General features: G+C 28.6%; 2 protein-coding genes across 8 annotated transcripts in view; one reads left to right on the top strand and one right to left on the bottom strand.

The window, feature by feature from the left end:
• Positions 1-471: 471 nt before the first annotated feature.
• Positions 472-27,681, top strand: LOC118187722 (ribokinase-like). Of its 6 annotated transcripts, none has more exons than XM_035357998.2 (9): positions 473-635; positions 913-1,045; positions 2,944-3,007; positions 5,382-5,501; positions 5,597-5,659; positions 5,738-5,902; positions 15,022-15,113; positions 17,392-17,580; positions 26,891-27,681. In XM_035357998.2, the coding sequence occupies exons 1-9, from the start codon at positions 589-591 to the stop codon at positions 27,065-27,067; spliced, it is 1,050 nt and encodes a 349-aa protein (XP_035213889.2). In that variant the 5' UTR covers positions 473-588; the 3' UTR covers positions 27,068-27,681. The 6 variants fall into 6 exon arrangements, with proteins under 6 accessions (XP_085670660.1, XP_035213889.2, XP_085670661.1 ...); XM_085814535.1 differs by having other exon boundaries at positions 474-635; positions 5,382-5,450; XM_085814533.1 differs by lacking the exon at positions 473-635 and adding an exon at positions 734-780.
• LOC118187712 (transcription initiation factor TFIID subunit 7-like) overlaps positions 17,077-27,681 on the bottom strand; it is a 31,921-nt gene continuing 21,316 nt past the window's right edge. The window contains exons 1-3 of one of the 2 annotated variants that reach the window (XR_015040576.1): positions 23,875-26,897; positions 20,269-20,342; positions 17,077-18,212 (exon numbers count right to left, since the gene is read on the bottom strand). The gene's annotated coding sequence lies outside the window, so the exon portion shown is untranslated. Of the gene's footprint in view, positions 18,213-20,268; positions 20,343-23,874; positions 26,898-27,681 lie in introns of those variants that run through there. The other variant, XM_085814532.1, reaches the window with a different exon arrangement.

The raw sequence follows: 27,681 nt of genomic DNA, 5'->3' as shown, positions 1-27,681 counted from the left end.
TAATGGGCGCAGCAATCAGAGAACGCCAAACTGATGAAACGAAATTTTCGAATTAAATATTTTCACTCTTATCACATACAAAGGGGCGCGATTTCTTCAGCTGTCCTCAGGCGCGGAAAACCCTAGCTAGCTACGGCTCTGATTCTAAAACCAACTTTTCTAATAAACTTGAATTCACAATGATCTTTTTTATCTTCCGTGAAGTACAAAACATTTTAGAACAAAAACATAAATTAAAAAATATCTCACTAGCGTTAGGCATAAGATAAAGCAAGTCAAGGCCAAGCTTTACTAACACAAATGCCAGTGGGTCTGTTCTTCTGTAGACCTTGATAGATATCGGTAGAACTTGGTCCACCTTCTTTAGATTGTAATTGCTATTTTTACTTAAATAGCCTTTATAAACTTTCAAGATGAAGTTTATCATTGAAATGAAGTGAAGAAATATTCAAATTCAACCAATCGTCTGCTCTTGCAATCTTTGTTTTGATAACCCGCTCTTACTTGAGTCATTGACAGTTCTTGCTCTTCGTACCCTGTGCTATCGGATTCAATATTTTGAGATAATCTAAATTTATTATTTTAAAAATGGCTGACATTGTTGTTGTTGGAGGCTGCATAGTAGATTTAATAAGGTGTTGTATTAAGATTGATACATGTTTATATGAAGAGTCCACAGTTAGGCGAATATAACTGTTATTTGTAAAAAAAAAAAATACTTTTATCTAGTTTAATAAAATTATTGGTCATGTATGTTTCTGCATTAAAATTATTTGTCATGTATGTTTCTGCATTAAGTGTTAATTGTAAATATTGATAGAGGGTGATTTTCTAACTTGTGAATTGCATACTTTTGTAGTTGGTAGTTTTTAATAAACCACTGCGTAATATGACGCTCCTTTTACCCCCCAGCTATGCCAAAAGATTTCCAAAACCTGGAGAAACTCTTGCTGGAAGTCATTTTTCTAAAGGTTTTGGAGGAAAAGGAGCAAATCAATGTGTAATGGCAAAAAAACTTGGAGCTTCTACTGCAATCATAGCTAAGGTTAAAACACATTCAAGTAAACTATATTCAGGCTTATATTAAGGTCAATAATTATAACTTATGTAATCGTATAAACTTTCCTGACAGGAGAAGTGTCAAATTTTATTTTTCACATTTTTAACTGTTATAAATTTTCTTGTGAATATATTTTAATTCTGATTATTTTCAAGGTTATTATTTTCTTATTTTCCCCCTCACATTTTTAACTGTTATAAATTGTTTTTGAATATAATTTAATTCTTTATAAACTGATTTTAAACAAAAATAATTTTTATTCTAATATATTATAAGATGTAAAATTTTGAAAATTATATAAAAAATTAACATTTGCTTGCTATTTAATCATTTTTTCATAAGCCTTATCAGGTTTCGGATCCTACTTGGTTCTTTTTATTTAATATGAGGATATGAATATATGCAATGTAATTAGTAAATAGCATAAATGCCTTGTTGTATAAGTCAACTATTTATTAGAATGACAAAAATTATTATGAAGTAATCATTTTTACATTAATTTATTATTATGAAAATTATATGTTTCAGACTGTGTTCCTCCCCTTTCATCTTTAGAAAGCCATATTAATAAATTAAATAATTATCTAAATTTGTATATTACTTTTATTAAGACAATCTGGGAAAATTAAATTCATTTGGTTAAAATTCACTTTGGAACTTCCTTACAGTTAATATCCTTACAGATAATACTTTTTGTAGAGACATGATAGAAGCAAGGTGAATAGTCATCTTGACAATGAAAGCTATTTCCATATTTTTATTGCATATTTACTGTTTTTTCATTTTGCCTGAAAACTGCTGATAATTTTCTTTGTTGTAATATAAATTTGTGATATAATTTCGTATTCATAATTGGCACTAAATCATGTTGGTTGACAACAATCATGATTGATGATGTATAGGAACCAAAAATTATTTACTAGTTTAATTTGTGAAATGTTACAGATGAAATATTGCATTATACTAGGAGTAATTTCTTAGATTTGACTTATCTGCAAGAATTGGTACTTTATACTTATAACTGTTTTACAGCTTAAATATAAAATTCTTTTTCTGGATTTCAGTAGATAAGTTTAGTCTATTCAAAAGAAAGTTATGAATACATTTTTTCCAAAGCTGTTTAAAATAAAACCCTTGAAAATGAAAGTATTTAGCAATGATAAATAAGGTAATAAATGTAAAAACTCTTTAATTTTACTGCAGTAAATCTTGTATATACTTGTAGATTAATTTATTATTCTACAGATATATAAAAGGTTTTAAAAACTTCAAACGGAATGGTGTAACAACTTTGTCTTATTTTCTGTTGTTACTATGAACATTACTGTTTCATTAAAAATCCAACGATTTAGGATTAGATAGATTGCAGAGTACTTATATATTTCCCATCAACCATGAAGGTTTTCTGCCACTGAACCATGAAAACTGGCTGGCAGCCCACCAAAGTTGCACTAACCATTCTTGAGAAACTCTGAGCTGTACTTTTATCTGCAATTTTTACAATAAAACATTCATCAGTCTCTATTGCACTGGAAGTATTTGACCTGTTTCATTTTTGCACTTCATGGATTTCTACTCTTTTGCTAGGCTTTCTGATTTCATTGGAAGTTGTGTTTAGAGCACTAGAATACAAAGTTCGGGCAGGTAATTAATGCAATCTATTACTGTTTTATTGCCCACTGTTGTTTTGCCATTTAGCAATTGGAATAAGATATAAGCACCAAATGAACTTTAGATTATTAATTATTAAATTCCATTCTTAAATACAGTTTTATGAAATATAGCATGTTGAAATTTTTATTTTTTATGCTTTCATAACTTTGTGAAACATTTATGATTTATAACTTTTTATGGTTCTTTTTTTTTTTTTTTCCTTTTTTTAGTTAGGTGATGATAGTTTTGGACATGAATATTTGCAAAATCTTAAAGAAAATAATATCCATTGTGGTACAAATTATTTTTCTTTTCTTTTAAGTTACATTTTGAATATTGTGCTAGTTGTAGAATACCTTTGAATACTTTGTGAAGTCAAAATATATTAGGGATTTACATCACACAAAGCCTTATGTTCTTATACAATAATTGAGCAATGTAAAAGTGTTAAGAATCATTTCAGGTCAAAACTTAGAAGAAATTTAGGATGAACAAATTAAGTTTGAAAATGTAATTATATCTGTGTCAAAGCAGAAAACTTTGAAAGACAATTAGTAAATGTTTGTATTCAGTGTATTTGTTTTGTTTTTCAGAATCAATATAGATTATATCATATGCATAGTTATCTGTTCATAAACAGTTTAATTTATTCACTCCAACTGTTGTTGGAAAGTTGGATGCAGTTGAACCACAAATGTTGGAGGAGTTCTTGCCAAAGTTGCACCAGTTGTTCCTGTAGAATTCCGAGTCACACTTCTATTCACAACTCTTAAAATAAAAGATTCACCAACTGTTCCTGCAGAATTCTGAGCCGCACTTCTATCTGCAAATCTTACATTAAAACATTAATTAGTCTCTCTGCACAATCCATTAAATAGCCATTGTTGAAGAAGTATTCAACCCACTTCGTAAAAGGGCTTTTGTTGATTTCTACTATTTTGTTAGACCCTCTGACATTACTAGAAGCTCTGTTTAGAATGCTATGAGTACAAACTTCCCATAAGTGAGTGTTCCAATCTGTAACTGTTTTGTCAGCCATCTTCAGCTATTCTTTTCTCCATTCAATAGATGCTATTTTTCTTGCCCCGTGAAAAGTGACATTTGGGCTCAAACTAATTTTTTCAAAAGGCGAGAAAAAATGCAACAACAGTAAATTTATATCCTTGTTAAAAAAACCAAAGGTGGCTTTCGAAAAATTAATCTTGATTACGTCGAATGAAAGCAGATGTGTTATGAAAGTGTTGTGAGCCATGCCTATCTGTAGCTGGTGCTAAATCACGGTGCTTGGTTACAGTTTCACAATCAATGGCATAATATGCAAGTACTATTATTTCTTGCTAAAAAAGTACTTAGATAGTCATTTGTAGATATATTGCATTTGTGATAGTTAATATTGTTGAGACTTCATCATAAAGTAGATACATTTCTTTTGGGTATTTTGGTAGAGGCATTTTACCATATGTAATGAGAACATTCTTAATATCCATATAAATACTATATTTTGTAAAAATAAAACATTTTATATAATTTGATTCTTTGCTGTTTTCAAAACCTTTAAGTGAATTTTCAAAAGTACTTCCACTGACATATGTTTTAAACCAATTTTTATAGTATTGAAAATAGTATGTATCTAAAAAAGCTTTTCTTATACTTTGAATATTCATTATTGCTGATATATATACAGCAAAATTTGCTTTAATCAAAGCCTATTCTATAATGTGATGGAAAGGTACAAAGTGAAAGCAGTTTCACTTCCACCAATAAGAAGACGTGTCGCCTAACCGGTATAGCATCGCTGACTGCCGTACTGAAGGGGCCGGGTTCGAATCCCGGAGAAGGCATGGATGTTTGTAAATGTAATAGTGTCGATGCAGCATGGTGGCACTCTAAATATGAGGCGAGCCGAAAGTCCTCTCGTGTGGTTTGGTGGAAGGGAAGAGGGGTGGGAGACCCTTGGACCTGTGGTCTTGGTCCTTGACCTGACCCTTGGTCCCCGCGGTGCTGTCCTTCAAAATTAGGGGCAGAACTAAGCTAAATTGCACTGTCACCTGAATGGTACTCAAGGCTATTGCCAACGGCAGGCATATTCTAGTGCTCCTTGCCATGAGAAATTTCTTGGGCTTGGGCTGATTACGTCAGACAAATGAGCATTAGCAACAACAACAACGGAAGACACGAAGACTAGATTGCTTTTGACACCAAGCAAACATTCAAGATTAACTGTAATTTTGTGATATAAAAATACACTAAACATCTCACTAATGAACTACAAATAAATAATAAAAGAAATTGATGTGTATACAATCAAGTGTAACAGAAATAAAATATTTTTATATAAATATCAATCGTGACATATGACTCTATCTTTCAAGTGTGCATCAGTGTACCTTAAAATATATTATATCACAGAGCCATTACGCTGTATTATCCTAAGTGATTTTTACAGATATTTTAAGTGGATTAAAAAAAAGCCAGTAAAGTTTAAATATTGCTATTTATTAAATATCAAGCAAGCTTTTCAAGTAGCATATGTGGCATGATTAAACACTTTATTACAGAATTTATAGTTGAATGTATTTTAATATCGTATTCTAAAAGATTCTAATTTCATTTTGACCTAATAATGGAATATAACTAATGCAATTTTTTTTTCTTTTCTTTTTGAAAGATTTTGTGAACATATCAAAAACATCTTTTACTAGCACTGCTGCCAAGCACCATCAAGCAAGCTTTTCAAGTAGCATATGTGGCATGATTAAACACTTTATTACAGAATTTATAGTTGAATGTATTTTAATATCGTATTCTAAAAGATTCTAATTTCATTTTGACCTAATAATGGAATATAACTAATGCAATTTTTTTTTCTTTTCTTTTTGAAAGATTTTGTGAACATATCAAAAACATCTTTTACTAGCACTGCTGCCATTTCTGTCTCAGATGCAGGTATATCCTAAGAATTATATCTGAATTTTAACATGCAGTATGCTGAAGTATTACTGAAATGTATTTTTATTTCAATAGGTCAAAATAGTATCATTTATGTACCTGGGGCCATTATGGAATTAACACCACAAGATATTGAAGCAGCTGAAAGTATAATAAAAGAGTCCAAGGTTATGTTATGCACCTATGAATGCCCATTAGATTCTTTGACAGCAGCACTCACACTGGCCAGAAAATATAATGGTTATTAATTTATTATTTTTAGTGAAAAGCAAGTCTGTAGTTAAAATCAATAACTATTCAACCAGAATCAAAGTTTTCAAATGTGACTTAAATTAAATGAAAACTGAAATTTAGTAAACTACTTTTGATATTATATGCATTTCTTACCAATACATTGAGGTATTATTATTTTCAGTTAGCTTTCTATTACAAAGAGTTTCAAAAATATGAGATAACTGATGTTGCCAATAAGGTGATGTACTACAAGGTCTTTTGTTTATTTTGTTATAGTATTAGAAATGTGAATTTCTCATCAATATGAAAAAGTGAATCATTTATAAATTTATTTTACCTTAATAAAATTTTGCTATAAGTGTTGCTTTATAAGTTGTAAATAAAGAGTCTCTAACCAATTACTAAATTTCTATGGAATTAAAATTCTTCTTGAATTAAATTTTTTTATTTGTAATTTTCTGAATAGTAGATATTTTTATTTAAAAAGAGAAACAAAATATGGTACTGTTCTGTTATTGGGACTGGGTTCAGAAATGTAATGGATGTATGTGTTCATGTATGCATGTATATATGTACGTATATGTTCATGTAAGAATGTATATAAGCATGTGTATACACACACCAATATATGCACTCAGCCATATATATGCATGCACTCTAGTTTATGGAGTTATAATGTAATCTGAAGTTTTAACTGCTCTCCCTCCCCCAATTTGGAGTAACTTTAAGCTGAAAATGACTACCAAAAATAAAAAAATTATATATATATATATATATAAATTATAATTTATTTCCTAAACAGTATTGATTAATTGATTATATTATCTCCTAAGTTTAATTAAAGTAGAATTATTTTAAAAGTGTGCATCCAAAAGAAAGAAAGAAAGAAAACTCATTGTATGAGTATTTATCATTTGCGATGCAGTAGGTTGTTGTCTGAAAGACTACTAGAAGCCAAATAAATAATTTTACTGAATGCTGGTGTTCACATTATGTATGCTATCCGGTGACTAACCAAGCTATCTAGTATAGAAAATGTAACATGAATACAAGGCAGTCCTCTGTACTATATTCTCTACGAAGTTATGCATTAGGTGACTGTCATACTTGAAGGCATACAAGAGAAGAATCCTAGTTTGCATCTTTTCTGAAAGAATCCTTAGTAAAGTAGACTCAAGCACTTTGAATAAATTAATACACCTTTTTCAGTCCTAATATTGTAAAAAATCATTTGATGAAATTTCAATGCAAATTATGTGGAGATGTTTATAGTTTATTGTTGTTATGTAGATTGTAGATTTATTGTTGTCATGTATTTGGAGATGCATGTTTTACATACTTTGGAACTAGTACTTGATGATAACTGAATTTAGCAGCCCCTAATCATATTTGGCAATTTTATATTTGCGCCACAATCTCAGCTATAACTTCACCAAGCTTGTGAAGTGCAAATATAAAAATAAACAACACAATATATAATGATATCAATAATACTCACATGTAATTTTCTAAGAATTACTTTTAAGAATCCTTATCATCATCATTATTATTTTATTGAATGTAATTGTTCCAGTCAATTGCAGCACTTTCACACATATTAAGCTGTTTGTTATGCCATTTCGTGGACGTAAACTCTTCTGCCCAAGAATGCATAAGTCTAATAGCATTGATGAACAATATTCTGGAATTGCTGAACAAATTTCTGACATGGAGGCTCTTGTTCTTTTGCAATTTTTAACAATGCACCTCCAAATGGTTTCATTATTAACATAAAGTTTCATGTTGTGGCTATTTTTACATATTTATTTGTCATGTAAAAGACCTCTTTCTTGAAAAAATGATATGGCATCCACTTCATTACTTGGTAAATTAAAGATTGTCAGCATCATATTCACAAAGAAAGCAATAAACAAAGAAAGCAACAACACTAATTTGAACACCTCATCAAACATGAATAATATAAGAACATGTGGTGAAAGCAAACTTGCAACACAATGCTAATATACAATTACATGGCAAGGTATAAAAATATGCAGCCAGTGCTAGTATATAATCACATGCTAAGAACAAGCAGCCAGATTTTGGCAAGATATCTCAGTTGATTGACAATTCAACCTCGAAGGTCACTATAATAAAGAAGTGCCAAAAATCTTTTGACATCAGTCATATACTGAACATTTTATTTAGTCCTACCTACCCACTCGTATTGTAAGAGTTCTGAGTTAAATAAATTGTTATTGATTTTTTTTGTTCTTCAATACCATTTTCAGAATCATTTCTGACAGTGATTAAAAAAATCCATACTTTCCTGCTGCCATTAAATTTCACTAAATTAAAATTTTAAATTAATTTCACTTTAAAATACTTAGACTGAATTATTTCATCTACTTTTCTAATAGTAGATGTATCTCTTCGTTTTTGCAAATGCTTATGAATTTCTAATCACATACATTTTATTGATGCTGTCATAACAGAATGCTGAAACAGCAAGAAAATTTAATTGAAGAATTCAAGAAGATGATTATTCAGACTGCCTGTTACTTGATGCAAAGTAACAAAATAATGTCATACATTTAACATTGTTTACTGTATTTATAATGGATGCCCCTCTCCCCCAATCCCCAGTATGCGAAAACTTTTGTGACAACTTTTAAGCTCATTTATTTTAGAATAATTATTTAATGACGAAAAAAAGGGCAAGGTAAATATGGATTTAAAAAAAAAAAAAAAAAAAAAAGACATTTTATTATTTCAATTACTATGTGTAAATTATTTGACATTATTTTTGTCCAGTCACTTCTGTGAGATCTTTGAAATAATTTCCATGTGTGTTTAAAATCAAAATAGTGTAAAATATTTAATATGAAGGTTAGGTTATTTTGCTATGTCAAAGAACATAAAGACTATCTGCATTTAGAATTAATGATTCTACTTTACCAAATTAATAGTTATCTTTATACAGTGGCTAAATGTTTAAAATTTGTGAAGACAGGTAGTTTCTGGATTTGATCTCAGTTCTGTACTTGTTTTTGTGATTCTTACCAGAGTGCAAAGTAAATATGAACAAATTTTCTTTGTAAAAGTTCATGAAAGCATCATCTATAGACTATTCACATGGTTTATCATTAAACTGTTATTTATATTAGTCTTTAATATATGTTTAATTTTATCTTTAAGGCTAGGATATTTTCAGGAAAGAAAATTAGTTTTATGAATAGGAAAAAACAATTAGATATTCTAGACCTGTATAAAAATTTTTATTATATACTGTGTACTTTCTTTGCTTGAAAATATTAAACTGCTATATAAGAAAGAAACTGACATCAGACTCAGCAGTAAAATTAGGCAAAAATTTAGCCTTCAGGGTTTTTTTTTCGGGGGGGGGAGGGGGGGGTATTTGAATATTTTAATTAATTTTGAGTGAACCAAACCACATCAGTCCCTCTTCTTCAAAGAACAAAAGCATTTTGCAGAGAACTTTGCTTCTTGAAGAAGAGGGATATATGTTAGTTGACTACTACCTTTAAAATAAAGGGGAAGGTGTCTCAGAAACACATGGTCCTTATCAGCACTGCACATGGTTATAACTGGATTTTTAATCTGAGTTGCACTGGCCGCCTACTTTTACTGAGCCAGGCTATCTGATCAAGCATAAAGGACAAGAAAAATTAGCGAAGTTAAAAATAGGGAGCGAGGGGCAAATGCACCTTCACGCTTAAAATTTGAACTTCAAATAAATAAAAAAAAAAAAAAAATATTTGAAGTTCAGAAGGACCACATGTTTCTGAGACTCCTTCCCCTTTATTTTCTTCTTTCTAGGTATTTCTTTCTCCTGATGAGGAGGGACCTTTAGCTGCCCTCGAAACCGATTGAGTGTTTCAGTATATTTACGCTAAATACAAGGTTGTTTTTACGATTTTGATTGTCACATTAGCGTGTTTCTCTTCTTCTCTAAACCAACACCTATCTATGGTTTAATTTTTGCTTAATTTTAGGATGTAATTACATATGTTTTCTTTTCATTGATTTATTATTCATCAGTTGAAGAATTATCAGAAAAAAATGATTCTGAATATTCAATAATGATTGATTTTTACATCTCAAGGTTTCAAAATTCACAATGTATAGTTTATATGATGAGTTTTTCTAGTCATTATCTAAATATGTCATTATCTAAACATGGTGTCATTATCTAAATATGGTCATTATCTAAATATTGTCATTATCTAAATATGGTGTCACATATTTTGATGTGGAATATTTAAATCTGGAATGCAAGTAGTCTAATCTTATATTCTCTAAATGATCCCTATTTATTGAAAAAAAATCTTCTTCAGCCTCACTGTCATTCTGCATATAGTATTTCTTTCGTAAATGAACATGCATAAAAGTATTAAATAAATGTGCTCTGATCTAATGTCTTTGTAATCTATGTTATGACAACTAAAAAAATATGTGCAAAATGAAATAAATGTTGCTAATTTAATTTCTAAAATTTCCTTCTAGATTTAAGACTAGATGTATATAGTATGGTCCCATTTGGTAAAAGAATGTTTATTCTCCCACCCCATGGGGAAAAAAAAAAAAAAAAAAAAAAAAAAAAAAAACTGCTGTAAGCTTTAAAAAGGCCTTATTTTTAATAACAATGTGGTATTGACCTGAATATAGCCACTTTCATTTTTTTATTAATTACATGCCTTGAAATTACACTAGTTTGCCCTTTTATTTGTGTGTGTGTGTTATTGATAAGTAATTTTTCTAGTCTGAATAATAACTCTAAAATATATTATTTTTCTTGAATAAAGAGTTTATTACAGATTTCAGCTACATAAACAAATTTCTTAAACTAGTTTAATCTCATTTAATTTTTTATTATTACTATTTATTCTGGATTGAATAAAAAAATATTTAACTACAATTTTAAAACTTCTTTGAATTAGAATTTTTGTATAACATTTCACATAATGTAATTTATTTAATTAATGCATTATCATAGCAGATCTAACTATTATTTCATGGACTAGTATATTATTTCATATAGAATAGATCACGAGTTAACATGTTGTATTAATGCATAGTTGATACATTTATCATATAAGTAGATTTCTACTGATATTTTAAGCAAATAAAATTTGCTGTTATTCCACTTCTGTAGACCAGAAAAAGACACTTTAGTATATTTCTTTTTTAAAAACTATCCTTTAGCATCCTTTTATAATTGTATAAAAAATAGTTAAGAAATACAACTGTTGCAGTCATTGGTTAAAATAAGATATTCTTCTTTTTCTTAAAATATTGAAAATGTGTTAAAATCCTGGATTAAGATAACCTGTAATACTTTTAAAATGATTTTAATTACTAAATGCAAAATGCAAAGGTTATTAGTGAATCAACTACTTTTTCCTCAAAACAGTAGTTTTAAGTAAAATTGTTTAAAATATTTTAAACAAGCCATGCTAATTTAATACAAGAAAGTGTGTCACTTCCATGTCCATTTAGCTTCAAGCATAAATCTGATGATGAATAAACTAATTTAAAATACATAGTGCATGTCTAAATAAATATATTGTAAAAACAACATCTTTTCAGAAACAGAAAATAGATCATTAAGTAAGTACATTTTTTATGTTACAATTGTCATTCCATAATGTAGGAAATCCTCATTTCATAAGATTAATTAAAAAGTTGCATCTTGAATTAAGAATGTGATTTAAATGTTAAATTATTAAAGGATATATATGAGGAGGAAATAGAGAAATCAAGTAATGTTTAGTTAGTCAAACAGTATGCATGACGATAGATGGTAAAGCTAATATCCAGACCAAACCAAGAATCTGGGCAGTTGATAAAACTAGAAACATTTACTATACACCATTAGCATCACCTACAAGTGAAAATATACTCATCCTTGCTGTTGATATTATTAAAAAGGTTGAGAAGAAATTTAAATGTAAAATTTTTAGTTTTGTAACTGAAAATAATGCAACAATGAGAATTTAATTAGAAAATAATTTTCCTCTTAAGTTTTATGGTTCTGCTCATATGCTCAATTTATTGGTCAAAGATTTAAATGTATCAAATGCTATTGGGCATGTTATTTAAGTCATAAAATATTTTTGAAATCACCAGCTTTCCTAAACCATCTTAAATTTTATGAATACAGTGAAATTGGTTTAAATTTATCATCTGAAGTATATTGAAACTCAATTATTTCTTTAAAAACTATAAAGAAATGGCCATTTCTCATGCAAATTGTGGAAGAGAATCAAAATGCAAAAGATAAAAATGTTCAAACTAAAACTGCTAATATGCGAGTCAAATGAAATGTAGACTATCTCTTCATTTCACTTTTGATAAAATTTAAAAGGATAACTGCATCATTGCCAAAGCTGTTCAAAGTTTGAAAATAACTTAAAAATTCTTGATAAAGCATGCATATTTAAAACATAATATGGACTAGTGCTGTCATTGGCCCATTTTTAGCATATATATTATCACTAAAATATTTAACACATGAAAAGAAGCAGACATTGGAATCAATGAAAGAAAAATATGCAGACACTGCTTTATTCAGAGTCATACTGAACTTTATAATTCATGATCCTCATTTTTATGGAAACCTTTTTGAAAATAGGGCAGTTGAGTCAGGTACCACACTTGAGTGATAGTAGTTGATAGCTCTTATGAAAGAATTTTATAGAGGGGAGGAGAAAGAATTGAAAAGCATTGACATAGTAAGCAAAAGAAGAGGTTCATTAGCAAAGACTAAAAAAATGTTTTGAAGTACTGAATGCAAATGGCAGTAATGCATATTTAATGTAATAAATTGTTTTGAAGAAAGGTTATGTAGATTGCAGATTAAGTGCCTTATTATAGTTATATTTATTCTATTTGTTTATTTGTATTTATTCACCATGTCCAAAAACCTTCTTACTTTACCTTTATTTTCACAACTGTTGGTCATAGCTATATATACGTTTTTTTTTTTTATAGAAATGTTTTAAATGTTACAAAGCTTCATGTTTTGGCATTTTTAAATTTGCAAAAATTAATTTTATAAAAATTACAAAATTTGTATCTTTTTTTTTTGTTCTCACTGGTTCCTTTTTTATTCTCATTATAAGAAAAAAAAAAAAATAAATAAATAAATAAATAAATAAAACATGAAAATTTGACTGTGGCTAGACAAAAATTAACCAACATATTTAATTTCAAAATTTAGGATATCTGATGTCATTTCCAATTTTTTTTTGAGGGGTCAGTTAACAAATAAATTAAAATAATATAAGCTTGATATTTTCCCTCTTAAAAATAGCAAGGGATGTTTGGGATGGTTGATTTTATGTTTGGAGATGGTCTTTTATGATTTACTAGTTTGCAATATTCTTTAATTTATAATTTTTTATAACTGGTATGCTGAAGAATTTCGCAGAAATAATTTGTAAGTTTTCAAATGCTAAAATATGTCATTAGCATTCTCATGAAGTTTTATTACATTAGAATCATTATCTAATAATCATGCAAAAAATTCATTCAACTAGAAATGTTTTATATTTTTAAGTCATGCAAATGATATTACATTTTGGCTCTATGCAAAGACTGAAGTTTGCTGGTGTGTTTTACAACAAGAATTCAATAGTTATATGAATAAAATTTCTTTTTTGGAGGAAAAAAAAAAAAAAAAAAAAAAAGGTGCTTTTCTTGACAACTGCATACAAATGCTCATCATGTAATCTGTTAATATTAGAAACCTTTTTTCTAAACTACTGTTACATTTTTAGTTACGTACAAATGGTAATATTTTGCTCTTCAATGTGTGTATAGCCCCTAAATATGGTCAACAGCTGTAAAATGTAGTACATATCTTAATTTTGTATCACAGGAACAAATGTTTTGCATTTTATTTTTTATAATGAATGCTAATTTTTTTTTCTAAACATAAGAAATGAGAGAACACATAAAAACTTACATTTTGTAATTTTAACAAAATTCACTTTTTTTAAATAAAAAAATGCAAAGCATAAATATTTGTCATTTGAAACATTTTTGTAATTGGAAGTATATATCTAAGCCCAACAGGTGCACAAATAAAGACCAAGTAAGGACTATAATATATTTATTGATATATAAAAGATTTAATTACAAAAGTGTTTTTTGTTATTTTTAATTTTCTTGTTCCTTAGTATATGTGTCTAGTCAAGTTTTAAGTGACTATTAGTTACTAGTGCCAAAAAGCTGCCAAAAAATATTATTGTTTTTATGCTACTAATTAATAAAATATATGCAATTTTTATATTATTTAATTATTATTACTTAAAATGTTAATGTTTGTACTATATGTATTTAACTTTTTAATATCATATAATTAAAAGTTTAAGCTTCAAAAACTTTTACCGCATAATAACCATTTAATAAATTAATGTAAAGAGAACCATTTAATAAGTTAATGTAAAGTTTAATCTTGTTTTTAATTTTTTTAACCATTATAATAATAATTTAAAGAAAAATGTGTTGATGTTTTATCAAAAATGCAAGAAAAAAATTCCTTTTAATATATTTCTTATTTGAAAGCTAAAATTTTAGAATATTTTTTTTTCCTCTTTTTACCTTAGGGGATAAAATCAGGAAATTTATGTTTTAAACTTTTAGTAAATCATATTTTGAAATTTTAGCTTAGTAAGAAGTTTCTTTTATGTTTTAATGTTTACTAAAAGTATGCAGCATTTGTTATGTAACTTGTTACCAATTTGAAATTTTTTAATTTATTCATTTTAGAATTTGTTGCATTACAAAAATGTAATGAATAGCTATTGCTTCCTATTACCTTATTATAGATGTAAAAGTAACTGAATTGCATGCTAGCAAATAATAACTTGTTATTATTAAATTAAATAAATATCTGAATATAATTATTCCTTTAAAAATCAGTAACCTGATAAAGAGAAAAATATCTAAATATTTGAAGTTTTAATGTAATTTTTCCTTGAAATTTATTTCATGAATTTCCAAAGGATTTGAGTTACTCATAATTAGATTACTTAGTTACAAAGCTGCATTTTCTGAATCATTTGTATTCCTATGTGCATTTTTTAATACATTATTTTACAGTAATTTTTAATTTTCAGTAAAAACAGTTGTCAATGCTGCTCCTGCAGCTACTCCATCATATGAAAACATCTATCCATTAACTGATGTGATTTGCCTTAATGAGACTGAAGTAAGTAATTTAAAAATATTTCATTCCTTAAATTGTTAGGAACAGTAATTGTTTTGTATATGCTAACTGTAAAAAGAAAAACGTATTAATGTGTAAATCTAATTTTTATTGAATGTTTGTGGCTACATTCATTCTCAGTTAGGGCTTTATATGAATATAAACTAGTTTGACATTTCATAGATAATGAAATCACATCATTGTTTATTGACTGATGTTAATGCCTATATAAATTTAGTTAATGAAAGGATGAAATTGATTAAAAAGAGTTTTATCCATTAAATTCGAAAATTATCGTTATTATTTCTGTTTTTCTCCCCCCCCCCCAATTGAAATGCTTATTTTGAAGTCTCATTTTTAAATTCCTTCTCAGTTTTTTAGTACAAAATTCGTTAAACTTGAAATAAATAATTGTCATTTCCAATTTTTACTTTTTTATATGTTGAATTTAAAAACTGCTCCTTTATCTTAGTTCATGCACATACTTTTAAAATCATGATTTAAAAAAAAGTAACCTCTATTCTATATGATTGTTTATATAATTTTTTTACTTTTATGAAATAACATGTATAAAAATGTTAAATTTTCAAATGCACCTTATTATAGCAGCCAAATGTGCTGAATACAATCATAGAACATAAAACACTGTGAAATATTAGAAAGAAATTATTTAAAAAAATAAATTGTTATTCTATTACAGTCAAAAGTCATTAATTTGGACCCCATAACGCGGACCTCAAAGCTACAAACGTTTTTTTGTATGCTTTATGCATACAAAAAAAAGTTTGTGCGCATAAGACCTTTACGGCTGCGAATATGCTTGTGCGCGTGCGCGTTTAATGTATAACGGACTGTATAAGCTAACTTAAAATTATCTAATTATCCATTTCAGTTAATGCTGCAGATTGTGTTGTTCCTTAATCTTCGAATTGGATCCGGCTTATTAGTTTTTGCAGACTGTTAGAGCAATTTTATAAAAGTAAGCTTGAACTTTCGATTATGTCAAATAGAATTTCTGATATATATTTATTAATATGTAAAGGATCTACAAAGTGAAAGTATGTTTCGAAGTTCATTAAACAAAAAGTGGAATTGCTGAAAAAATGGATAAAGGCATATCCTTTGTTTATCTAAACTTTAACGTTTGTTTATCTTTAACGCCACGGGGGGCACGCAATGAATTGGAAGTTGATCTGTCAGCACTATCCTTATCTTCAGGGCAGATGTTTTTATTTTATTTGGCTTATAATTCCTTACTAAATGTAGTATTTCATCTCAATGTACTCCGTCTTTGATATGATTTAAATCAAATTCCTCGTCATTATAATTCGCTTCCGATAGCGAAAAATGTCACAGAGGTTATTGAAAACGAAAAAATTTCGATTGACAAATTAGTTGGTAGACACAGCAATTATAGGAATTGAACAGCGGAACTTTGTAACTGAACAAGAAATTATGTCTGTTTATAGAATTAAAGAGAATGTATTATCACATAAAAAATGAAGCAACTTAAACAACTTACATTGAAAGAAATGTTTAATAAAGTAAACAAATAAATATTAAGCTTTTTTTTTTTTTTTTTTTTTTTTTTTTTTTTTTTTTGTAAATTTTGATACCCTTTAGATAATAATTGTTCTTTATTTCATAAATTACGGTTTCATATTTTTAATTTTATAATTTCTGCATGCCATCTTACCAGATTTAAACTGATGATCTATAATCCGGAAAAATCGATAATCTGGAATCGCCGAAGTCCCGACGAGTCCGGATTAACGACTTTTGACTTTATATGCTTTCATTTCATCTGTCAGCTCCTGATCATTAATTCCTTTTCAAAATATATTCTTCACAAGAAATGTCCAAAGCATAAGGTTTTATAGCTTTGTTTTGCACTCATTTTACTTTTCTATGTTTAAGAGCATAATTATTCAGAATGAAACTGAAGAAACTAGTACAGAAACTGGTAATCATTAAAAAAAAATTTTATTCAGAAATGTTACATATAAACAGATATACTTATTGTATTTCAGAAAAGATAAATGCTGCACAAACATAGATTCATAATTTATTTTTATATAATTTATTTTATTGAGAACAGAGTTTTCCTTCTTCTGTTCCTCCTCTTTTCTGTATGGAAATGCTTCAGTATTTGAGATGATGACAAACAGTTAAATGACTGATATTTTTATGATATTTTTCAGTTTAAAAAACTATTTAAAGATTTTTCTTTTCAGTTAACTTTATGCATTCATATATTTAATTTATGCATCTTTTGCTTAAGGCTGAAGATGCTGCACAAGTGCCTGTGAAATCCATCGAAGATGCAAGTTTAGCAATTGAAACATTGTTTAAAAAAGGTTGTTCTACTGTCATTCTCACTCTTGGATCTAAAGGAGCAGTGTTTCGACGCAAAAATGAAAATACATATACTCATGTACCAGCAAGAAATGTTAAAGCTGTTGACAGTACTGTAAGTAAATCAGTTATTTAATTTTGCAATTAGTATTTTCACGCGAAAAATTTATGGTGATATTAAAACTTTGTTTATTATGATAGCTCCAGCTTTTCTTTAAAAAAAGTCTTCAGACAATTTACTAAAAAAATGTCTTTAGACCACTTCATTCTATTGTTGCCTTCCCAGTTTCATAAATACTGATAATAAAATATTTATAAATATTATTTTATATTAGATTTATATACAGTGTTGAAAAATGGTGACTATTGGTTTTTTTAAATACTACCTAGAAACATGCATGCAATTCAAATTTCTCAAAATATAGTATTCTTTATAGAGGACATATTAAAGGAAACTTGCTGACATTTCAATTATATGCAAAGAATATGCAAAAATTTATGGTGCTATTTCCATGGAGTTAATTTATTCAGTCACTGGCATGAAATACAGTACGAATTACCATATCTTTATAGAAGACATATTATTAATGGAAACTTGCTGACATTTAAATTATATGCAAAGAAAATGCTAAAGCTGATGGTGCTAATTCCATGGGGTTAGTTTAATCAGTCACTGTCATGAAATCCAGAATGAATTACCAACATTCAATGATCTTATCATCTCGATTTCTGGTAGTCTCATAAGATCTATGATAGGAAACAAAATATGAGGCTGCAACTTTTATGCAGCATTATAAAATCTATACACAATGCATTTCATCAGAAAACTATTTCCCTGTTATACCGATATCATAACAATATTATCCAAACTTCAGATCTCAATCTTGCAGAAAATACAAGCTATTAATAGCTATAGCAGAAATTTTTAAATAAATTATAAATATGAAATTTTAATTCTATTTAATAATGAAATAAAAACAGTTAATTTAAGCTTATAATTTTTAGGAAATGTAAATAGGCTCAAGATTTATTTTCATTACATTCATTATTAACATAATGGCACAAAGCTACATGAAATAATCTGCAATTTCACTAAAGCCCAAATTAATTCTTCCTCAGATGTTTGTTAATTTAATATTTTATTTTATCAGTTTAAGAGCTTGGTATTATTAATCACTTTATCAAAACATGGCTAAATAAGAATACCAGACATCAAAACAAACATCGCCGAAAAAGAATAACAGACTTAAATATAAAATTCGGTACTATTCCGTTTTGAGGACCGTAAAAAATTTCAGCAAAAATATATGTGCAAAACCGCCAAATCTAGCAAATGCGCCCATTTAACAGCGCGCCAAATCTAGCGTACGCGCTGATTTCAGATTGAGTAAGTTTATATAGTTCTACATTTCTTAAGATGCCATTGAAATACTACTTTAATTTTTAAATCCTTTTTTGATTTTAAATCCTTTTTTAATATCCTATGAATTTAACAATTTGGGAATTGCCCATGCCGAAAAGTCGGCAATAGAATTTTGGGTAAAGTGCAGAATCACCCACTGTTTGACGCATTTTTAAGAATTGCACATACTCGGTATCCATGTGCACATCGACCTATTTTCCCAGAATTGCACAAAAATGGCACTGCGCACACCCATGGCTTTATCTATGTACACATCGACCTATTTTCACTTAAAAAGTAAAAGAAAATTGACAAAATTCCAATTGTTTTTACCCTTGTAAAAAGCGGCAAACAAATAAGTGAGTGATTCTGCACTTTACCGAGAATATTTTCAAAGAAAAGGCATCATTCATTATAGAAAATTATGCTTGAACAACCAACGAAATGAAATTATGCTTTAGCGATAACTTGGTAACGAAATAGCGATGCAGGCATCCATTCAGTTATATTTAGCAATTTTTATATAAATTATAATAATGGGCTAATCTTTAGAATATGGTAACACATAGTTTGGCAACATTTTGGTAAGGCAAGAAATGTTACTAGCTAGGACTTTAGCAGTGTACATGGATAAAGTCAAGAGTGTGCAAAATGCCATTTTTGTGCAATTCTGGGATTTTTTTTAAGTGAAAATAGGTCAACGTGTACATGGATACCGTGTATGTGCAGTTCTTAAAAACGCAGCAAGCAGTGGGCGATTCTGCACTTTCTCCCAATTTCGCACCTAATCTTCGTCATGATTAAGCACTTTTGTTCCGTAAAAGTTCTAGCATAAGCGTAATTCGGCTAGCAGATTGTTGGAAAAAATGTTGAGGTAAAAAAAAAAAAAAAAAAAAAGTCTTTAATTCGTGAAAACAAAATGCCATCAAAAAAAAAAAAAAAAAAAACTAGCAGGTTGCTGTAGCAGGGTTGGTCGCCAAATTTTTCACCAAGTTACCATAATTCGAAGATTAACTTTATAATGATCTGAAATATTTACTCTTATGCTTCCATTCAGTCATGTTTAGCCTTTTTCATATAAATTATAATAATAAAAAAGTATTATATGAAATTAACCTTTCATCTAAATTAAAACGTCAATCTTAGATAGTTATTTACTATTATACTTCCTTTCTTGCCGCAATTATTAGGGTTGCCGCAATTATTTTTGGCAGCATTGGCATCAACAGTAGTTCGGCGATTTTTTATGGCCCTTGAAACCGAATAGTACCAAAAATTCTTATTTTTAATTATACAATATATTCACATCAAGACAAATTAAAATGCAAATACAGAATATTAATATTCAGTTCTTATTAAACATTTTATTTTCTAATCAAAACCATACAAATGTAAACTCACTTCTTTTTCAGTCAAGAATTTTTTTTAAGATTTCATCACATCCAAATAAGTAGCAAGAAAGAAGACAGAGGTATCTGAAAAAATTTGTAATGTAGTAAGACTGTAATCGATAAAATATCACATTCACTGTTATACATATCTGTTATAAGATCATTCAAATATATAATATATCATATAATTAATTAATAATATATTATATTATAATGGGATAAATTATATTCAAATATATAATTTATCCCATTATAATGCTACATTACCTTTAAAGTCTTAGCTGAATGTACAGAATATTCAATTTAAAACTGGTCTTCACATCTGAGAATGTATGGTAATTTTGTGTATGTTTATTTCGTTATGGTTATCCAATTTCCAATGGTCCATTATGTTTAGTCAGTTGATAAATTCCCTTGATGGAGAGAAGACAAAATCTAGATTTAATTTTTTCCCCTTTTCTGCAAGGAGCAGAGTTTGAAGTATCATATTTTTTATTATATCTCTCAATACTGTGTTATAACAGCTTCATTTGTGGCATTATTTCCATTTTAGAAAAGGTGTTTTTCACAAATGAGGTAAGGTTTAATTTTAATGAATGCATCTGTAATTGAAATCATCAAACATGGACTCTGGTTTAGAAAATGTTACCAAAATTATTTCTATGCTCTGTATTTGAGTATAGTAAAACTTATTACACTTTAATAAAAAAAATATATAAAATTATTCCATATCTTTATGTGTAAAATTTAAAGAGTTTTATTTAATTATATTTTCTGACCATCTCTAAATTTAATAACTAGTGCTACTCTATCTAATGCAAGACTGTCATTCACTAAAATGAGCAACTTTTGTTTTGTAGTTACTCCTTAAACTAAACAGTAAAACTGTGGATTTCAATAAACTCAAAATTTAAACATTGAAATGTAATCTAACGCAATAACTATGTCTCATATATTTTCATATAAACGTTATGGTTGCTAGTTTGGAGTTACTAAAACATCATTAGTTGACTATTTTTGTGCATGTGTAATGAATACAATGACAGCACGTCAATAAATTGATGAAGTGTTAGAGCTTGTTACTCTGCTGCAGCCATGACCAATTCAGATATGTGAATTTAAAATTAAATCAATTGATATAAATGAGTTTAATCATCTGTCATATAAAACCCAAAAGAAATTTGTTCCACTATCAAGTGACTCAAATCTTGAGTTTCCACAAAATTCCTTGACTGAATTTTGGATTAGAACTATAACTGAATTTCACTCAATTTTTGAAGAAGTTGCATTAAATGTTCTGCCTCTGAGACTACATACTTATGAGAAATGGCTAATTTTGCTATAGCACTTATTAAATCAAATGTTAATTCAAATTAATTCAGTTCAATCAATTTAATATTCTTATTAAATTAATTAAGTGCAGAAAAATGCTGAAGATGCTTTATGTCTTAACAGAATTAAATATTGCAGCAAAAACAAATTTGTTATACAAAGGGGGGGGGAATAAAAAAGGAGCACATCCATCTCATTAAAATGTAATTTTATTTCATTAATTTTTGTATATTTGAAGCAAATCCTAAGACCACTTCTTTTCACACGTTTATTGTTTACTAGAGAAATAAATTGTTTATGGAAAAATAGCTATATTTAATATCAATGTTGACAGATAAATTTTTTTTTGCAAATTTGCTATTTTTGATGAATTTGTGTTACTGAAATTTATGTCTGTTGATTTTTGCAAATTTTCTGCTCTCCATCATATTCTTGTGCTACTTCAAAAATTTTTATTATAGTATAAAATGTATATTATTAAAATATGTATAATAAAAAGCAGTAATCTATTTAGGCTTAAATAAAAGTTGTCAACTGAATAGCCTGTGACTATTTCATGTGCACTCAGTTTTCAGCACATTTTGTGTTTGTGAAATGTTTGCACATTTCATTTTGTGTTTCTATGTATTTGATTGATTGCTTTGTTTAATATTTTGGTTATCTGTGAATATTCTTGTTTATACAATGTTATATTGTGCTATAGTTGCTGTCTTAATTAAAGTGTGAATTATGAGTAGCATGAAAAAAATTCAGCACTATCTTTCAAAGTGCTTACTTAAGGTAACCATGTTTGAGACCTGGATAGGGAGAATGAAAACAGGCAAAACAGAAAGCTTAGTGCAAGCTATATAAATGTGAACTGAGGCTATATAAAGCTAATTTAATGAAGTATACTCATTCTTTAAAACATACACAAAATTCTAAACAAGTCCTGCCTCAAAATAATATTAAAAATGCATTTCAAAAAATGAACAGCATAAATCAATTTGGTTTTGAAACTTTCTGTGCATGTTGCTTACCATGCATCCATTATGGTCTCTGACCCTTTGAGCAGAATTTGTAAGAAAGAAATGCCATCAAATTTGTCATCTGAAATTTTTGATGTATGCAAAGCAAAATGCACATCATTTATAAAGAAAGTCATTTAACTTGAATTGGTAAAAGTAAGTGAAATTAATAAATGATCATTTTCTCTAATGTTGAATGAGCCTATAGACATTTCATGTTTTAACCATATATGCTTAGGTGTATGTTATTGAGATTAAATAAATAAATATATATATATATATATCAATATGGTTTTTAAGATTGGTTGAAGTTATAGAGACTTCATTTAAGCAACATCAGATATTTAAATAACAATATAAACAAATTTAACAGCGAAAGATTGCAGCTTTTATTAGTCATTAGAGTATGATGAAGTGAAATAAGTTTAGCATTCAAAACAGAAAATTTATTGAAAATCATTGACAAACAAAGTAAAGAAAAAAAAAAAGACAGAAAGAAGAAGAATTAATAAAAATAAACTGTAAAGAGAAGAATTAGTACAACCACATTAACAATCCAAATGTGAGGAAGAACCTAACATAATTAAATTAACCAAAAAAAAAAAAAAAAAAGCCTAAAATTTTCTGAGAATTAATTAAAAGTAGAAATGGTGATTTAAACAGTAAAATTAGCAGTATGGTTTTAAGATTTTTGTCAAATTTATATGTATAATAAAACCATCAATAATCAAATTATAGACCTTAAGTTACAGAAGTAGTGAAAGACTCAATTTGTGGTGATGCCAGAGGTCATTTGAGCTGATGTACCAATGATTTTATAAAAATCTTGTGACGTCATGTGCTGCTTTTTCATTCTTATTCTTTTACTTTAGTTAAAAAGTACATCGCGGCACGCAGTGAACTGGAAGTTGATTTGTCAGCACTATCCTCATCTTCAGGGCAGATGTTTTTTATTTTATTCAGCTTATAATTCCTTACTAAATGTAGTATTTCATCTCAATGTACTCCTTCTTTGATATGATTTAAATCAAATTCCTCCTAATTATAAATATCACAAATACACATCAAATAGTTTTCTGGTTGCAATTTTCTAATTTCGACTATGTGTAATGTATGTTTTATGCATGCATGCATTGAAAGAAATGTTTAATAAAGTAAACAAATAGATATTAAGCTTTTTTTTGTAAATTTTGATACCCTTTAGATCATTATTGCTCTTTATTTCATAAATTACAGTTTCATATTTTTAATTTTATAATTTCTGCATGCCATCTTACCAGATTTAAATTGATGATCTATAATCCGGAATCGTTGAAGTCCCGACAAGTCCAGATTAAAGACTTTGTACTGTATAATGACATTAGACCACAGCTATGATTCTACGACAGTTATCTGTCTTTTCCTCCACTTCTGCTGATTCAAAAAGAAAATTGTTTAATTAATATAGAGTAATTGAAGTAGATGAGAATGATGATCATAATTATGATAGTACTGCTGTCTAAATTCTAAATATTTTTGGATAATGCTGCATACATTGTGAGGAATAAGTTGAGCAGATAGAGTAGAAATTAATGTGCAAATGCACCTATCCATCAAAGCTTCAGCAGGCAAAGCTATGCTATCCATAGGTGCATTCCTGTATTCCATCAAGAGGTAGACATACTCTTAATTTCATACATAATTTCTAGAAAATGTGAAATTGTGTTTGTGACGTAGAACTGACAAAATTTTTAGAAAGGAATAATATTCAGCCTTCACACAGCTAGGTGGTTATTCAGTGGCATATATTAGCTTGTCTAATGCTGAGGTCCAGTTTAGTTTTGGAAAGGGTTAATAGAAGTTTCTTGCATTTAAACATTTGAAGCTTGAATCTGAAGGGTGACTAGTCAGCATAATGAAGGTCTTATTCAGTGGCAAGTCCTTAACATTCTCACAACCACTTTGCTGGCCACAAGATAAGCATAAATACTTGGAATCAGTTATTGGATGGTTCCAATTAGTTCCTAGAAGTAGGATTACATGCATTTTGTTCTGCATACTACTGCTGACTTAGCTCATCATTAGCCTTCAAACATTAGTATTGTTTTGTTGTAAAATCTTCTAAATTTTTTATTTGTTTGTGCTTTGTCATTGTGTTTGATTGGTGTTTAGTTTTTTTTAATTGTAGTAAGGAATAAAATACAATTAAACCTATGAAATGCATTCTGCAATTTTTAGAAAGGCTGCTAGTAAAATTTCGGAATTTGATATAAACTGATGGTTACAGGTTATCCTGAAATTATGTGGATTTTAACCAACACTGTAGCAGACAATAGCTTATTGGCAGTATGTGTAGTGAGAAGTGCTTGCAATGTTATCTTGTTTAAAACAGGTACTAAGCATGCATCATTAGTATTTAAGATGGATACTTTAAATAGGAATTTTGTTTACAATAATGCTTACTTAAATAATGAAGGTTGATGAAAGTAATTCAAGAATACAAATTTCAGACCTTTATTTTTCATAATTTTTATCTTATATATAATCATTAAACTTTTGATAGAAATCTAAAATTTTTTACATAAAATTTGTATATAAATAAATTGATATAAATTGACAAATTTAACTTACTATCATTTAAATATCATCAAGATGTAAAGGTAGAGAACTTATAATATTTAGCTTATTAAAGCATCCTTTTTAATTGGTTTTTTTGCTGTATTAAGAACCATATAAAATTTTTGCTAACTTCATAACCATTCTACTCCCAGTACAGAATCTGGATTCACACAATTTCCTTAGCTTATACGTTGTAGGATTCAAAAGTTTCCAGACTGAGTCTATGACTGAGTCCAGACGTAAAAATTTTTTGCAGTAGTGCGACTACAAGAACGTTTTTGTGTTACTACCTTCTCCCCTTTTTTAAAAGAGATTTGTCCCAAATCACATGGTTGAAAGCTCATGGCGACAGCATTTTTTGTACGTGGGTGCACTTAGTAACCAGCAACAGAAATAAATGGCGTCAGATGAGCAGAGAATGAATATCAAATTTTGTGCTCGCTTGAGAAAGAGTGTTATGTAGACTTTCGAAATGTTGAAGCATGTGTACGGAAGTAAAATGTTATTGAGGAATGCAAGCTTTTGAGTGGTATCGTCGTTTCAGAGAAGGCAGGGAAAGTACCAAAAGCAACAAATGCTGTGGCTGTCCCGTGTCTTTGCACACCGATGAAAACATCACAAAGGTATCTGAGCTGTACATGCAAACAGGCAGCAAACAATTTGCCAAATAGCAGAATAAATTGAGATATCAGAGGCCACATGTCAGCGGATACTGACTAAGGATCTTAACATGCATAGGGTGTGTCAACACATCGTTCCCTGCATGTTAAACGTAGACCAAAAGGCAATTCGAATGGAAACGGCGGGAGATTTAATCTCGGCTCTTGACAAAGATCCTTACTTATCCTTACTTAAAAGTTTTCCTACTGGAGACGAGAAATGGTGTTTCTTGTACGACCTGCATACCAAGAGAGCATCAGCAATGTGGAAATCTCCACGGAAGCACAAACTCCGCTCTAAAGAGAAAAGTCATACTAGAGATATTCTTCAAAATCCAGGGCATTGTGCATCTGGAATTTATCCCTGAAGGATGCACTCTGAACAAAGAAATGTACGTCTAAATCCTACATCATTTGTGCGAGTCGATCCGGAAGAAGAGACCAAAAATGTGGGCTGAGCCGTCATGGGTCCTGTTGCATGACAATGCTCCTGCTCACCAATTCCTACTCATTAATGATTTTCTTATGAAAACAACTGTTTTGCCTCATCCTCCTTACTCACCTGATCTCGCACCCTGCAATTTCTTTCTATTTCCTGAACTGGCAAGACGCTTGTAGGGTCGTCGATTTCAATCTTCAGATGAAGTTAAATGTGCATCACAGGCTGAATTAAAGGATATAGCCAAACATAGATTCCAGACATGCTTCGATGAACTTTACAGGTGCTGGCAAAACTGTGTTGTTGCACTTGGAAGGAGGATGTGTTTCTACAATTTAATTCATAATATTTTTTACGTTATAGACTCAGTCCCGGAACTTTTGAATCCTACTGCGTATAATGACATTTTAGAACAAATACATGTCTGGGGTCAATTACTAGGGAAATAAAGCCTGTGGCCACCTTTCACAAATATCCTATATTTTAACTACTATTATACTCAATTTGTAGCTATTAGAAGTGATTTTAAACTATATATGTATGCTGCCTTTTATTGTATCATGCTTTTAAGGTTCTTTTTTGTTTGTTTGTTTTTAGGGTGCAGGAGATGCATTTATGGGTAGTTTTGTATATTTTTTGGCTTACCATCCAAAAATGAGTATTAAGGAAGCAGTTGAACATTCATGTGAAATAGCAACTCTGAGTGTTTTAAAGCAAGGCACTCAAAAAAGTTTTCCTACTAGAAATGATCTTCCTGAATACTATTTTATTTGAATATTTTTAAATGAAAAAAAAAATATTAATTTTTCTTCTGTGTAATGAAATTTAAAGGCTTAATGTCTGGTATGTTATATGGATTATTAATTATTTACTCTATTTTTGTACGGTACTAAGAATTAGTATAATTTTTATTATTTTTGAAAGCAATGTAATTTTATTTAAAATTTTTTCTATTTTAAAATACTTAAAGCTTATTTATAAATCAATACTTTGATGTGCATTTAAAAATAAATATATAAGTTTCTGAATAAAATAATAGCTTTAAAACTGCACATGATAAGCACTGAATAAAATAAAATTAAACTGCTAGAAAATATTGTAGCTTGTAGTCACATTTTTAAATATATGAATGACGTGATTCATTAAGAGATCAAAAAAAAAAATTCATTAACCAACCAGGTTGTTAGATTATAAAGGAATAAATGTCAAACAATATGTCATAATATAACAGTACTCTATAGTACTGAAATGTATATTAGAGTGTTATTTTAGAAAATGAATTATATTATATTATATATATATACATGTATGCTATTTTTGATGAATGGAAATTTGATTTTAAAAATGTTTTAAATGATAATAAATCTACCTGCGTTACTGAAAATGTT

Source organism: Stegodyphus dumicola, chromosome 4 (genome assembly GCF_044657685.1).
Source record: "Stegodyphus dumicola isolate Sdum_Otavi_A_Nest chromosome 4, ASM4465768v1".
In the NCBI taxonomy this organism is placed as follows: domain Eukaryota; kingdom Metazoa; phylum Arthropoda; class Arachnida; order Araneae; family Eresidae; genus Stegodyphus; species Stegodyphus dumicola.
The sequence above is the reverse complement of the archived record's forward strand: the minus strand, read 5'-3'. Positions and strand labels throughout refer to the sequence as shown.

Bases quoted from the DNA above. Each gene is read 5' to 3' on its own strand.
- LOC118187722 (XM_035357998.2), top strand. From the start codon at position 589: ATGGCTGACATTGTTGTTGTTGGAGGCTGCATAGTAGATTTAATAAG. The intron at 3,008-5,381 runs GTACAAATTATT...TCTTTTTGAAAG, and splicing joins AGAAAATAATATCCATTGTG to ATTTTGTGAACATATCAAAA. The intron at 17,581-26,890 runs GTAAGTAAATCA...GTTTGTTTTTAG, and splicing joins TTAAAGCTGTTGACAGTACT to GGTGCAGGAGATGCATTTAT.